The 14,897-nt window shown below is 30.1% G+C and overlaps 2 protein-coding genes across 2 annotated transcripts; one reads left to right on the top strand and one right to left on the bottom strand.

The window, feature by feature from the left end:
• The first annotated feature begins 8,770 nt into the window (after window positions 1–8,770).
• LOC131658880 (uncharacterized) lies at window positions 8,771–9,236 on the top strand. The gene is made up of 2 exons (XM_058928130.1): window positions 8,771–8,920; window positions 9,006–9,236. Exons 1-2 carry the CDS (start codon window positions 8,771–8,773, stop codon window positions 9,234–9,236), a joined length of 381 nt encoding a protein of 126 aa, XP_058784113.1.
• A 723-nt stretch (window positions 9,237–9,959) lies between these two features.
• LOC131658879 (uncharacterized) lies at window positions 9,960–12,218 on the bottom strand. Its single transcript, XM_058928129.1, has 4 exons — window positions 11,487–12,218; window positions 10,866–11,408; window positions 10,738–10,745; window positions 9,960–10,383 (listed from the first exon to the last, which is right to left on the bottom strand). The coding sequence occupies exons 1-4, from the start codon at window positions 12,216–12,218 to the stop codon at window positions 9,960–9,962; spliced, it is 1,707 nt and encodes a 568-aa protein (XP_058784112.1).
• Between the last annotated feature and the right edge of the window lie 2,679 nt (window positions 12,219–14,897).

Genomic DNA, 14,897 nt, shown 5'->3' with positions numbered 1-14,897 from the left:
AATATATATATATATATATATATATATATATATATATATATATATATATATATATATATATATATATATATATATATATATATATATATATATATATATATATATATATATTTGTTAATTTCTTAACTCAAAAATTACATTTTTAAGTCTTTTTTAAAATGTTATTAAAAACCTCAAATAACATCATAATTTCAAATTTTGTTTGAAATTCATATAAACAAATATGAGTATTAAGGTACCTATAGGATACGGATACAAGCATCGGTGTCCACACGAAAATGGATTTGAATTCGAGTATATTTTTTTCTAATAGTAAGTATGGGGAATGTACTATATGACATAATAGTAACCACCTCAAATCGTCTATATGACATAATCATTTTTTGGTTTAATTATAATTTAATTTTTCTATTTCAACTTGTTTATAAAATTAATCTTTATATTTTAAATTTAAACAATTTTGATTAGTTTTTCTTTCACTCTTTTGTACTAAAAAAATGACGTGAATTATTATAAGTGACACGTCATTTAAAATTGACGCGTCCATAATTTCAAGTGTAAAATTATAAGAAGAAATTAAAATTGTTTGAATTTAAAATAAGATGATTAATTTCGTAAATCAAATAAAATAAAAAAATCGAATAAAATAAAAAAATCAAAATATAATTAAATTTTTGTTTAAATATAATTAATTTAAGGGATTAATGGTTATGCACGATAAATGTAAAAAGTTTTACACTATCAGCTCATCTCAACCATTCATAATTATTATTTTATATATAAATAAAATAAAAGTTAAACATAATTTAAAATCTGATGGTTATAATTTACTGGCGGTGTAAAATTACTTTACACCGTCGATGTATTTCCATTAAATTCTTAGTTTAAAATTTAAAAAAAATTTAACATGAGTTATTTTTAATAAGATTGAGAAGACTCGGAAGAGAATTGTTATAATGTGTGGGCATTATTGATTAATAATTTAATATAATACTTAAATGTATTGAAATTATAAATATTTTTTAAATAATTTTATAAACTAAAAAACAAAATGAATTTAAAAAATAAATTAACTAAAGACACGTTTGAATTAAAGAATCAAAATAGTTAAATCTAGCTCTAATTTTTAGTTTTGATTGATTTTAATTTAACTTTGAAACTTCAATAGATAGAATTCACAAATAAGATACTTCCTTCGTCTCATAAGAATACTATAATTAATGTATTTAAAATTATAAAAAATAAAATTTACTTACAATATAGAATAAAAGGAGTAGTTATTAATTTTCATTAGTGTACACTTTTATTGACAATAATATTTATATTATATTTGTCAATTTGGATGGTCAGGTAGATAAGCTTTTTTTACTTATAATATAGGCCAGTTTGTTTTGGCTTTTTTTTAAAATGTTTTTTATAGTGTCACATAACTTTGTGAAAAAAAAAAAGTTTACAAATAAATTTTTTATAAAAGTTTCAAATGAAAATTTTGTTTGAATAGTTATTCTTAAAATGTGATTTTAGGTATTTCATCTTTTTATGAAAAAAAAATTGGATATCAAAATTTCAAAAAATCACTTTTGAAGCTATTTCAAATAGATTTTCATAAAAATTATTTTTGAAATATAACTTTTTGAAAAAATTAAAATTTTGATTAAATTTTAATCTTCAATAATATAAGTTTATACTCTAGGATGAATACAACTTTTTGAAAAAACTTATCTTTTGAGTGAAAGATGACTACAATGAAAAACAGTTTTCTCACAAAATATTTATTATTATTGCTTTTCATAGCTTGGTATGGATTAGAAAATCCGATTAAACTAATAACTAAGAAAAATCACATGCCTATTATTATGTTATTAAAAAACTAAGAAATATTAAAAAAATTAATACCCAATCAAATCAAATAAGATGAACTTATAACATTCTTTTATTTTAAATATATGTATTACCTTTCATATCAATATAAAAGTAAATAATATTTAATTAAAAATAGTGTTTTTTTAAAATCAGAGTTGGTGTTGATCGATGGTGTAGGACTTTTGAAATGGTGATGCTCATCTCTGGTACGACAACACGGGGTGGACCTGCAAAGTTGGGCACTCCAACGTCCAAATGAATTTCAGAGTTCATAATGAGTGAAGTAAAAGATGGATATCAAAAAAGTGTCTTTTGGATCTTCATGTGTGTCCATTATGTATGTTGGACTATTTGATTTGGGATTTGCATTGTTGGGATGGATATGTGAATCTCACTCGCATTGGTCCTTTGACAGGCATAGAATAATTGCCTCCAAGGCTCGTTGGATATTTACCAGTCGGGAAGTTTTTTAAAATTGGGGCTGACATTTTGTTGTTGTATCATACCACAAGGAGAATTGGAAAGGTCATAGAGCAGTTACAAAAATAGCGGGATAACAAGTGCATTAAATGTTTTTCTCATCATTGATATATTTTGTCACTCTCCCGGGCGCACGACTCTAGGCATGCAAGTTAGGGTGTAATTTTCCTCTATAGTGTACTAGAGTGCATCTGAATTACTTGTATTCCTAAGTAATAATTGATCTGTCACCCTTGGACTCCCCTTTACTTCAAATTTGGGTCGTTTATTTGTTACTTATTTCATTATAAATGGTTAGACCTTTATTCAAACATCCTTTTTGTTTTGTTTTCCATTTGAAATATGCTTAATTCCTCTGTCTTCATTATACTATTCGTGAATTTTGACAATTCTAGCCATTTGACGTCTCTTTACCGCGGATTATATTTTTCTTGTGTCCTATTTTACCAAGGTACATCCCTATCTTCCTTTTGTGGGTCTTGGAGAGCTTAGACAATTTTTATAGGTACATTCCTAAAAAATTGTATTGGAGGAGGGTCTCGGAGGGCTTAGACAAATTATTCAAATAAAATTTATGTTGTTATCGTATTCCAAAAATTAAAAATATGTTAATGATAAGCATTTTTTTATCATTCTATACAACATCTTTTTTTCGAAAAATGCTAAAGATCTCTCTATATTTAAAAAAAAATCATTTTCAAAACCCTATCTTCCTCTCCCCTTCAAACTCCCAATCAAAGTCTTAGGGTAATGAGGATGATTCGTCAATAGGGGAAATCGTTGTTCGTGTCGCCTCTCTTGCCCATGCCAAATTTAATCTGGGTATTGTTTTATCTAAGATGATTGAGCATGAGAATGTTGTTTAATTTAATCTCTCATGAAAGATTCTTCTTGTAGGCATTCTAGGGTTTGTGCTTCCTTTCAAAATCATTTTATTGTTGCTTATCAGATTGACCTATTTTACGATGCAGAAACAAGTATGGTTCGGGTAACACCCCATATTTTTCCTTAATTAATTTAAATTGAAATTAAATTATTTATTGGGATTATTTGGGCATTTTATTGGATTTATTGGATAATTATGGAAAATGAGGTTATTGGGCTTAATGTCGTGTTTAGTAAAAGGGGGTGCTAAGGGTTAGGCCCTTACTAAAGTGAATTTTTATTTTTCATAAAATAAGGTAAACAAGAAAAATTGTGAATTAGAAGTAAAAAGAGAAGGAAGCAGAGAACGTGAAAGCTGAAGAGGTGCGAAACAAAGGAAGAACCAAGAAACAACCTTTGAACGCTTGGGCTTATGGAACGAAGGGGTCATCATTAACCCCTAAACCCCAGCCACTAGGCTAGCAGCTATCATGACGCATTAAATGCCACACAAAGCTCAAGGCTGCCACTCACACGCTACCTTTTTTCCACCAGACACTTGTTCCTCTCCCCGTCTGACGATCGGTCTCATTGGAAATCGTTGCCCTGGTCGACAAATAGCCATAACTCTCCTCGGTTGGTCCTCTAGGACCGTTTGCAGAAACTTCAAGTCGACGCTCCCATGCCCGGAAGCAACGACTTGGGGGGCTCCTGTTCTGGACTGGCTCAAATGTTTCAATTGGCCCAATCCACTCTTTGGCATAGACCGGCCCAATAAGCATTGACCCAACCCACAAAAGCCAAGAGGGTATAACATTTACCCAACATTCCAAGCACGTCTGGGGGTTAGCCGAGCATGTTGGGATTCCATCCCCGGACACGACTAGTCAAGACCTAGTCAAAGGTCTCATATATTCTAGGTCGGAAAACACGCCCAAGCCCAAAAGATAGGAGATCCATTCTGCTCCATGAGAACACTTATAAATAGCCCTCTATCCCTAGAGGGCAAGTAATCAAAACTTCACCCAAAATCTCATACTTTCAGTTGTACCTTGTTGTTCTCTTACTTACTTTGGCATCAGAGTGTCTTGCAGGTACAACTCAGTTTTCTCTCAACCGTCACCGAATACCAAGCCTACAGTTGGTGGCCACCTGTTCTGCCCGTAACGAACAATTGTTTTTATTTTTTTTAATAATAAAACTAGTTCCATATGTCAAATTTTTACTGGTCCGTAGTTTTAATTTGAAAAAGCCAAAAAGAGTGATTGAAATTATTTCATATGATTCAGATAAAAGGGTGGTGCGCTACCCATGTATGCAATTTATTTTTATTTTTTATTTAAATAATTATTTCTTAAATTTAATTAATTTTAATATTAATCAGGCCTTGAGCCCATCATGTGTAGTCTGACCTAATAACACCTATTAACCCACATAGTTTAATTAATTTATTTTAGCTTTTCTTCATTTAGTTTTGGTTTAGATAGATAAATAAAAAGAAAAAAATAATTTTAATTAGTTTAATTAATTTATTTAGATCTTTTATATTAATTTAGATCTCGTTTTCTTATTTAATTAGAAAAATAAAGTACAATTTTTTAATTAAGTTGATTTGAAAGGTCAAAAAATACCAAAAACACGTCTTTAGTCTTTTTTATTCAATATGAAAGTATTTGTAATTTTTCAATTAAATGCAAGTGTAAATAAAATATGTCACCCTCATTAACAATTTGTAATTCATCACCATCTGTGCATAAAATTACTAACTAAAGATCAACCAACCTAACACTTGCAAACTATGATGACTCTGATTTTTGATACGTAGGCATAAGGTGTGACGCCTTAGCGAGTCCACTAACACTTAATTGAATATATACCATTTGTAAATGAATAATTGAAGAAAGTAGAAATTAAGCAAGCATAAACACATTTACCCTAATCTTAGAAAAGGTTACCCTTGATTACAAGGGAAATGAGGGGTTCCTAACACCTCCCCTGCTTAATCGACTCCCGAATCTAGAATCTTTCTTTTTTAGGTTTTCCTTATTGTTTCCTTGTACTTAGGTTAGGACAAATAAATGATGGTGGCGACTCTTTGAATTTTGTCGGCCGCGCGACATAAGCCATGTTATGATCCTTGTTACCAACGGGAGATTAAGAGTTAGCAACAGAACAACGAGAAATAGCAGTAGCACCAGTACCGAATGCAGAGTTCATAGACTAATAATGGGGCAAACTCGACATCTGGCAAATGATTTCCAAGTTTCACACTATTCTTATACAACTTTTAAAAAAAAAAATTTGTAATTATTTATATTTGAGTATAGCTATTTAGTACGAAACAATTTGAAGAAGAAAGGTAAGAATACACACGTGTCACTATTTTAGAGGTGAATTTTAAAGTAATTTTAAATTTATTTTCCTATTTAATAGGGATCATGGAGTTGTAGTAATAATTAATGGTTGAGATTTATTCATGCATTTCTTGTTTTCTATATTCTTACTAATAAGCATTTTCTTTTATATTTATATTATATTCTCTCATTTCATTTTAAAATATTATTTTTTGACTTTTTAAATTTATCAAGAAAAATAATAGACTTTTTAAACTAAAAGAACATAATAAAAATAACAAATAAAACTATAATATAAATTAATAAAAATTCACATATTTTTAATCAATATTTTATATTTATTATAAATTATACATAATTATATTTATTAAAATATATTATTTATTTGAAATAACATTTAAGGTAAAGATTCAAATTAATCTGGTGCAACGCACGGGTCATATATCTAGTATATATAAATTCAAAGGTATCATGATGACAACCTTAACCACGTGTCATCATGATAGCAACTCTTGGCAAAACCCTAATTCTAATATGACTTAAATAGTCTTCTGGTTTCTGTAAGTTAGCGAGTTTTTGCGTTTAGTCCCTTAATCTTTTTTTGTAGTTCTGAATCCTTATATCTCACTTTCTTGTTGCTTTTGGTCCCTTCTCTATCCACTTGGTCAAGCTATCATCTTGTTTAAATAACTATAATAGGAATATATATTATATAAGGCTGTAATATTATCAAAATAATTTATTAATTAATTTAATTTTTTATATCACTAAATAGTTTATTAATTAATAAAATAATTTATTGATTAGTTTATTTATAATTAATATTTTAATTAATAATGTTAATATTTTATTACTATTTAATAAAATAGTGAAAATATAAAATATTTTGTAAACTATTAATATTTAATAAATTATTTAATATTTAAATTATTAATATTAAATAAATTAATGAATCGTTAATTAATAATTGATATCTTCATCCCTAACCTTCATCCCCATAATTATGAACTAAAACCAAATAAATGTGTTCATATCTTCATCCCAACCTTCATACACTAAGAATTTTTGTCTTATATAGTCTTTTCACCCCTATAAGTTGGCGTGCTTTTGGTTTTAGTCCCTAAATCTCTTTTTTTTTCTTACGATTTTAGTCCCTAATTCTGGGTTTCCGTTGCTGCATTTTTTGGCTTTAATCCCTAATTCTGGGTTTCTCTTACTTCATTTTATTCTCAGTTTAATTTTTGACTGAATAACTTATAGGAACCAGAAGACTATTTAAGCCTTATAATATTTATTAATTTTACCAAACAATAAAAATAATAATAATAATAGTAAATATAATAATTTTAATTTTAATTTTAATCTACTTAATATAAATTCAAAGAAGTCGTGATGGCAACCCTAGCCACGTGTCATCTTGGTAATAATCTTAGCCGCATAGTAACAATTCTAAGTACAAATCCTAATTATACAAACTATATATTAAAATAAATAATAATAATTTAAAATAATAAATAATAAAATAATAGTAATTTAAATTATTAACTAAAATCTATATTAATATAATAAATGAGTGAATGAATAAAATTAAAGAATAGTGGTTACTAAATAGAAAAAAAAGTAATTTAAAGGTTTATGATATTTTGTAACTACTTTTCTTTTAAGTAATTCAAAGGTTTATGAGTTACAAAATCACATATTGTGTAACTCCTTTTAATTATAAGTAGTAAAAGGTTTATCATATTTTGTAACTCCTTTTCTTTAATTATATTCATAATCATATTTTGTAACTCTTTTTCTTAAATTATATTCATAATCATATATTTTGTTCTTTAAAAGGTTTATGTGATATTGAGTTATGATCATTGTCTACAAACAACTTTTTAATGGTATAATTCGATTATGTATAAATTTTTTTATTTCTATTCATGCATTTATATTGATTTTTGTGAAAGAATACAAACTCAAACTATTTTATTTAAATATTTAAACTTTTTTTTTATTGATTTAACTTTTGTTAATTTAATATTATAACTTTCTTTCTAATTTTATTTTATTCCTTCATATGAATATGGTTTTTTTATGTGAATTAGGTGAAGAGGATAGATTTATGTTACATCATTTTTGTTTGAGAAGTCTATGAAATGGTTTTTAGTGTAAGTATATATTTTTATATGTAATAGTAATTGTATAAATCAATTATTTTTCTATTGATACATTTTTTTGTTAGTTTGTTTTTCTATCTTCCTTTCTCATTTTCTTTTATTTATTAATGTGTGGTTATTTTTCACGTGAACAGGAAAAAAATAAATCTAAACAATTATAAAATGAATATGCTGCCAAACTGACTAACCAATGACATATATTACAAAATTTTATCTGATGGAAAACACACGCATATTTTTTTCAAAAAGATTTTTCAAGAATCATTTGACCTCCCTAATTTAGTTTTTTTAATTTATAATTTGACCTTCATGATACTAATTTTAAAATAAATACTTGAGCTCTTTAAATTTTTTTATTTTATTAAATAAAATATGTAAGATATGTTTTTGAAGATATTGACTAAGTATTATATTATTTAAAAATATTATTATCTAAAAATCTCATCATTTTTTTTATTATTGACTAGCAATTATTTATTACCATACTTATGATTTCTTTTATTTTTGGCTAAATTACAGTTTTGGTCCCCCTATTTTAGTGTTTTCACGATTTTAGTCCCCCTGTTTTGTTTTTAAACAATTTTGGTCCCCCATCCCCACTTTGGCTACCAAAAACGCCTATGTGGCACTTTTTAAATTACGTGGCATTATTATTTCGTTCATTTTTTCCATATCATTATAATTAAATATTAAAATTGGGTTATTTAAGAAAGCAACCTTCTTCTTAGTCTTTGAGTATGCTAGGGTTTCCCATCTAAAAAGCTGCCTCTTTTTCTTATTCGTGTTTTCAGATTTAAGGGTGGCACACACTTACTGATCTACTTTCTTCTGTGTTTCATTTCAATCCCTCCTTCCTATGGAATCTGAAGCATTTAGCATTTCAAGTAACCTCTCTCATTCTAGGAGAAGAAGGCTGCAGTGTTATTGTGGGTTGGACGCCCCCCTTGTTACTTCCTGGACATCTCAGATTTAAGGGTGGCACACACTTACTGATCTACTTTCTTCTTCTTCTTCTTCTGTGTTTCATTTCAATCCCTCCTTCCTATGGCATCTGAAGCATTTAGCATTTCAAGTAACCTCTCTCATTCTAGGAGAAGAAGGCTGCAGTGTTATTGTGGGTTGGACGCCCCCCTTGTTACTTCCTGGACATCTCAGAATCCAGGTCGAAGGTTCTATGGTTGTGGGTTATACAAGGTAATTCAAAATCCCTTATTTTTTACGTCCTTGTATAAAAGTTTTAATTTTCTCAATCACTGAGCAATGGTCGTGTGTTATACAGTTACAAGGAAGGAAAGGATGTGCATATTTTGAGTGGTATGATGAGCAACTGGAAGAACGTTCAAATGAGGTCATCAACTCATTATTGAAGAAAGTTAACAAATTGAAGAAGGAATTATTGATAAAGAAGACTGATGACAAGTTGAAAAAGAAAGTCAAGTTTTTAGTTACATTTTTGGTTTTGTCTTGGGTTGTGATATTAGTGTTGCTTCTAAAAATTGTGGTTGGATAATGTATTGTTGGTTGTATAATGTATTGTTAGTGTAATGATAATGTAATATAGGTGTAATGTATTTTGACAATGAAAATTATCAGTACATGGTTTAATTTGAAAATTATCAATACATGGTGCTATTTCAAAATTATCAGTATGTTTAGATTCCTTATGGTTAAATTATCAGTACATGGTTCATTTATCAGTATATGGTTCTATTTCACAAGTATTATCAGTCTGTTTAGATTTCTTATGGTTCAAGTACATGATTCAATTATCAGTACATGGTTCAAAATAATGGTAAGCTGCAAATGTTAATGAAAGATCCAAAACATCATTCAATTTCAATTTAGTTGGTAAGCTGCAAATGTTAATACAACAATGACAGTAACTTTGAAAATAGTTAATACATTTGTTAACTTTCAAAACAACAATGACAGTAAGTTTGCAAATAGTTAATACATTTGTTAACTTTCAAAACAACAATGACAGTAACTTTGCAAATAGTTAATACATTTGTTAACTTTCAAAACAACAATGACAGTAATTTGTTTCATAGGTAATACATTTGTTAACTTTCAAAACAACAATGACAGTAACTTTGCAAATAGTTAATACATTTGTTAACTTTCAAAACAACAATGACAGTAATTTGTTTCATAGGTAACATCAAGCACTAAAGGCGCCCAAAAGGTTAGTACATCTGCCCAAAAGGTTGATACATTTTCCCAAAAGGATTTCCTATCTAGTTGTTTCTTGTGTTAGAGGCGCCTGCGATCCTTGTGTCAAAACAGTAGGCGCTTCATCGGTTGATGACTTCTTTTGCTTCTTTCTTTTGGTATTTCCTGAGGTTGATGCTTTCTTCTGCTTATTTGTCTTATTACATCCTTTGGGCAACTGTCGATCCGCTGCTGTCTTTCCCTTGCACGTCCTTGAATTGTGCCCAAAATTCCCACAGCTTTTACACTTGACAGTTGTCAAGATTCTAGGTAACACATTGCTTGAAATGGGCTCATCATTAGACTTGTTTCTTTTCTTTTTGGGTCGTCCTGGAGCTCTCCTCATGACTGGTGGATTAATTGGTTTACCTTCCGTTGTTGGCCAAAGTCTTGGACCATTCGAAGGTAGAACAATATAAGAGTATGTGGCCTTGAAACTTGTTTTCCTGTGCAGCAAGAATTTTAGTATTTCAGTTCAGCAAGAACTCAGAATTTCAGTATCAACTCAATAAGAACTCAGTATTTCAATATTTAAATATCAGAATTTCAGAATTAAGTATTAAGTATATCAATATAAGAACTCAGAATTTCAGTATTAAGTATATCAGTATATCAGTAACTCAAAATTAAGAATTTCACTATAAGAACTCAGAATTTCAGAATTTCAGAATTTCAGTATTTCAGTATATCAGTAACTCAGAATTAAGAATTTCACTATAAGGAACTCAGAATTTCAGAATTTTAGTATATGAGTAACTCAGCATTGTATATCAGTATATAAGTAAAATACAAATACATACCTATAATACTGTGACACAAAAGGAAATGTGTCAGCCTTTTTGTGTAAAATACAACCAATGGCGTGAACACATGGAATGCCGCTTAGAGCCCATTTACGGCAAGCGCAGTGATGTAGTTATAAGTTCACCTCGTAAGTGTCCGTACCATTGGTCACACTAAAGATATTGAAAGCATCATCTCCGTGCCATGTTGGTGTCCAACCACCAGCTTCCCTCTTCAATCTTTTAATAGTTCGTTCCACCCTAGGACAAATATTGCCTCTGAATCGAGTAATGAGATTTTTCTGCTTCACTATCCTTGTTGTAATGTAATGCTTTATACCTTCGAGTAAAATGATGATGGGCTTGTCTATATACTCCAATATAGCCATGTTGAACGCCTCACACATGTTATTTACCTGCAAATCACAATGACTGTAAGTGCGGAATGCAGACCTACTCCACATGGCAGCCGGAATGTCCTTCATGTCTTTACAAGCAGCTGGATCGATAAGTTCAATTTTTTTCATGGCTCTTTCCCAATCTGGAACTACAGTTGCCCTAGATGCTTGCCATAGTAACTCTTTCATACGTGCGCCAGGGTACCTCTTCTTCCAGTTTCCATACAAGTGCTTAACACACAACCTGTGTTCTACATTCGGCCCCAACTCAGCAATAGCAGGTACCAAGCCCTATCATAATACAACAATGTTAATATTGTATAACATAATCAGAAAGGAAATAAATAATGAAAAAAGTAAGATAACAACCTTTTGTTGGTCTGAAATAAAACCATAAGACCTTGGAAAAATGTTGTTCAGATCTGCTAATAAAAGATCCAGAAACCACTTCCATGAGTCTCTTGTCTCGGCTTCCACCACAGCATAAGCAATTGGATAAATCTGATTGTTCCCGTCCATTCCCACTGCCGCCATTAGCTGACCACCGTACTCACCCTTCAAAAAACACGCATCAAGACCAATCAAAGGCCTGCAGGTATATGCGAATGCTGCTTTACAGGCCTCTAGACATATGTATATCCTCTCAAAAACAGGTCCAGCATCAGACATACCACACTTGATTATGACAGTGGTATTATGATTAGACCTTCTGAGCTCCTCGGCATAATTTCTCAAATATGCGTATTGCTCAGTCTCAGCACCATGTATTAGTTCCAATGCTCTTGTTTTGGCCCTATATGCTTGTGCCAACGACAACTTCGCACCCCACTTTTCAAGTGACTCTGCAACCAACCCCTTTGGCCTTATTTCAGGTGTATGTCTCAAGAGTGGTATAAATTTCTTAGCCAACCATTCTGTTGTAGCTTGCCTATTCTTAGCAGTCCTATGACAAGTGTGATCATCAGTCACGCTCACCAACTGCCAGTATTCGTTCGCTACCCTTTTACTAAATCTCATGTAAAAGGGACAGTCCTTATCACACCTAACAACAACTCGTTTCCTATCGTTTTTCGTGATATGTAGGTTTTTTATCTTTTCCATTGCAAATGACTTCACTGCCCCTCTAATAAGACTTTTTTAGGCAAATGACATTCCAAGCTCAAATCTCACATGATCCCCAATTTCGGGCATTTTAAACTTCGGAAAAGTAGGTTCATCACCTTCGTCCTCACTTCCTCAGGGAGTATCAAGTTCATCTGATTCAACATCATAGGCTTCTTGAAAATCAGATGCTTTGGTTGGTTCTTGGGTTGAGGAGACTTGGGTTGCATCGTTGTTTTCTTGTGTAAATGTGTGGCTTGGTACCTCGTGTGTCCAATCCCAATCATCCTCAACTAAGTCATCATTTACAAAATCTTCACTATCACCCAAATCATCTTTCTCATCTTGCACAAAATCTTCGTCGTCCTCACTTTCATCCTCATTTACTCCTTCTTCCCTCTCTTCCACATTTATTTCTTCCCTCTCTTCCTCGTTTATTTCTTCCCTCCCTTCCATATTTACTTCTTCCCTATCTTCCATATGTATTTATTCTCTCTCTTCCATATGTATTTCTTCTCTCTCTTCCATATGTACTTCTTCCATCCCTTCCATATTTACTTCTTCCCTCTCTTCCACATTTACCTTTTCCCTCTCTTCCACATTTACTTCTTCCATATGTACTTCAACATACTCTCTTGCTTCTTCTTCTGTTAAAACTTCGGGTTCATCTACTACATGCTCAACATAGATATTACCAATATCGTAGCCCTTCATGTCTTCCCCAAATTTCAACACATCTGCATCACTGTCAAGAGGTCTTAGCCCACGCTCAAACGATAATTTTGGGTGATGATACCACATGCCCTTGATTTTTACATAACCCAACTCATTTATAACCTTCATAAAGTCCATATAACACATATAATCCACATCAAATTCCCAATTCAGCTCTTCTACCTTTCCATTAACATAAATCTTACAAGGATACAGAACAAAGTACCCCCCATGATTAATCCTTAACCTAACTACACTTTTTTCAGCTGGCCTATAACAAAAAAACAAACAATTAACAACATACCTAAAACAAACTTCCAAATATTATAAACATGAATGAGCAGCAGAATTTCAGTTCAGCAAAATCTCAGCCACAAAGCACCCCTAAGTTAACGACAACAAACTCTCAGTTCAGCAAAATCTCAGCAAATAATCAAAATACTATAAACATGAATTAATAGCAAAATTTCCAGTTAACAACATACCTAAAACAAAACTTCTCCTCTGGCTTAGACTTAGAAGAAGACATTTCTGCATATGAAATCAATTGAAGGTCTGCGGTGAAATTAGGGTTTTCAAAAGAAGATTAGGGGTGAAACTACGAATTCGAAATTACCTGGAGGATGCTTTTTTGTTGGATGCGATTTGGACGTGATTTGGAAATGGTTCAGACCTCAAGTGTTCCTTTCCCTTTCGTCATGCTTCTTCACTGAAACGTTCGTTCTTTCCCTTCTTCGTTTGGCTAATGGTTCAAACCTGTGTGTTTTGTTTTTAACTAAAACAATAAAATAAATAAACATAAATTACTTACTTTTTATTATTTGTTGGTGAAATGACCTGGCATTTGACATTAGCGAAATAATAATGCCACGTAATTTAAAAAGTGCCACATAGGCGTTTTTGGTAGCCAAAGTGGGGATTGGGGACCAAAATTGTTTAAAAACAAAACAGGGGGACTAAAATCGTGAAAACACTAAAATAGGGGGACCAAAACTGTAATTTAGCCTTTATTTTTTATAAGTTATATTTTTTATTATTCATATTCTAAACTAATAATTAAATGTGAAACAGTATAATTTTATGTAATTTCGACAAATTTTTTATTTTCCATTCAATAGTAATTAATAAATAAGTTCTTTGATGGTAATTATATAATGTTTAAAAGGGAGCAAATTATATATAAATTCAATGATTGTTATTACATTCTTTTATAACTTACTCATTCTCATATGATATATTATATATATATATATATATATATATATATATATATATATATATATATATATATATATATATATATATATATATATATGAGGAGAGATCAAATTATACCCGAAGAGTTACACTCATTTAATAACTTCACATCGGAGAATTATTTTTTTAAAATCAACCGTTGGATTGAAACATATTGTCATATAGATCATACCTATAAAATTTGAGATTAATCTATAATGATTTACTATGTCGTCAAGATACAGAAAGATTAACGTCAAAATGGACTTTCATATAACGTTAATTTTGATGTAATTCGATGACATAGTAAATAATTATAGATAAATCTCAAATTTTATACGTATGATTTATATGATGATATCTTTCAATCCAACGCTTGATTTCAAAAAATAATTATTCGATGTGAAATTATTGAACGGTGTAACAATAATTTCACATCGAATAATTATTTTTTGAAATATATATATATATATATATATATATATATATATATATATATATATATATATATATATATATATATATATATATATATATATATATGTTGTGAATTCAATGCCAAGAACAAAGTATAAAACAAGGAAAGAATAAAGAACAAGGAAGAAGAAGAACATAAGAATTGGTTATAACTGCTATTCTTTTACTTTCTCTTAGAAAACAAGATTACAAGTTTACAAGAATAACAAATAACCCATCTCACCCTAAATTAAGATTTGCAGCATGCAATGA

Source organism: Vicia villosa, linkage group LG3 (assembly GCF_029867415.1).
Source record: "Vicia villosa cultivar HV-30 ecotype Madison, WI linkage group LG3, Vvil1.0, whole genome shotgun sequence".
Taxonomy (NCBI): domain Eukaryota; kingdom Viridiplantae; phylum Streptophyta; class Magnoliopsida; order Fabales; family Fabaceae; genus Vicia; species Vicia villosa.
Note: the sequence above shows the minus strand (reverse complement) of the source record. Positions and strands in the feature narration are given on the sequence as shown.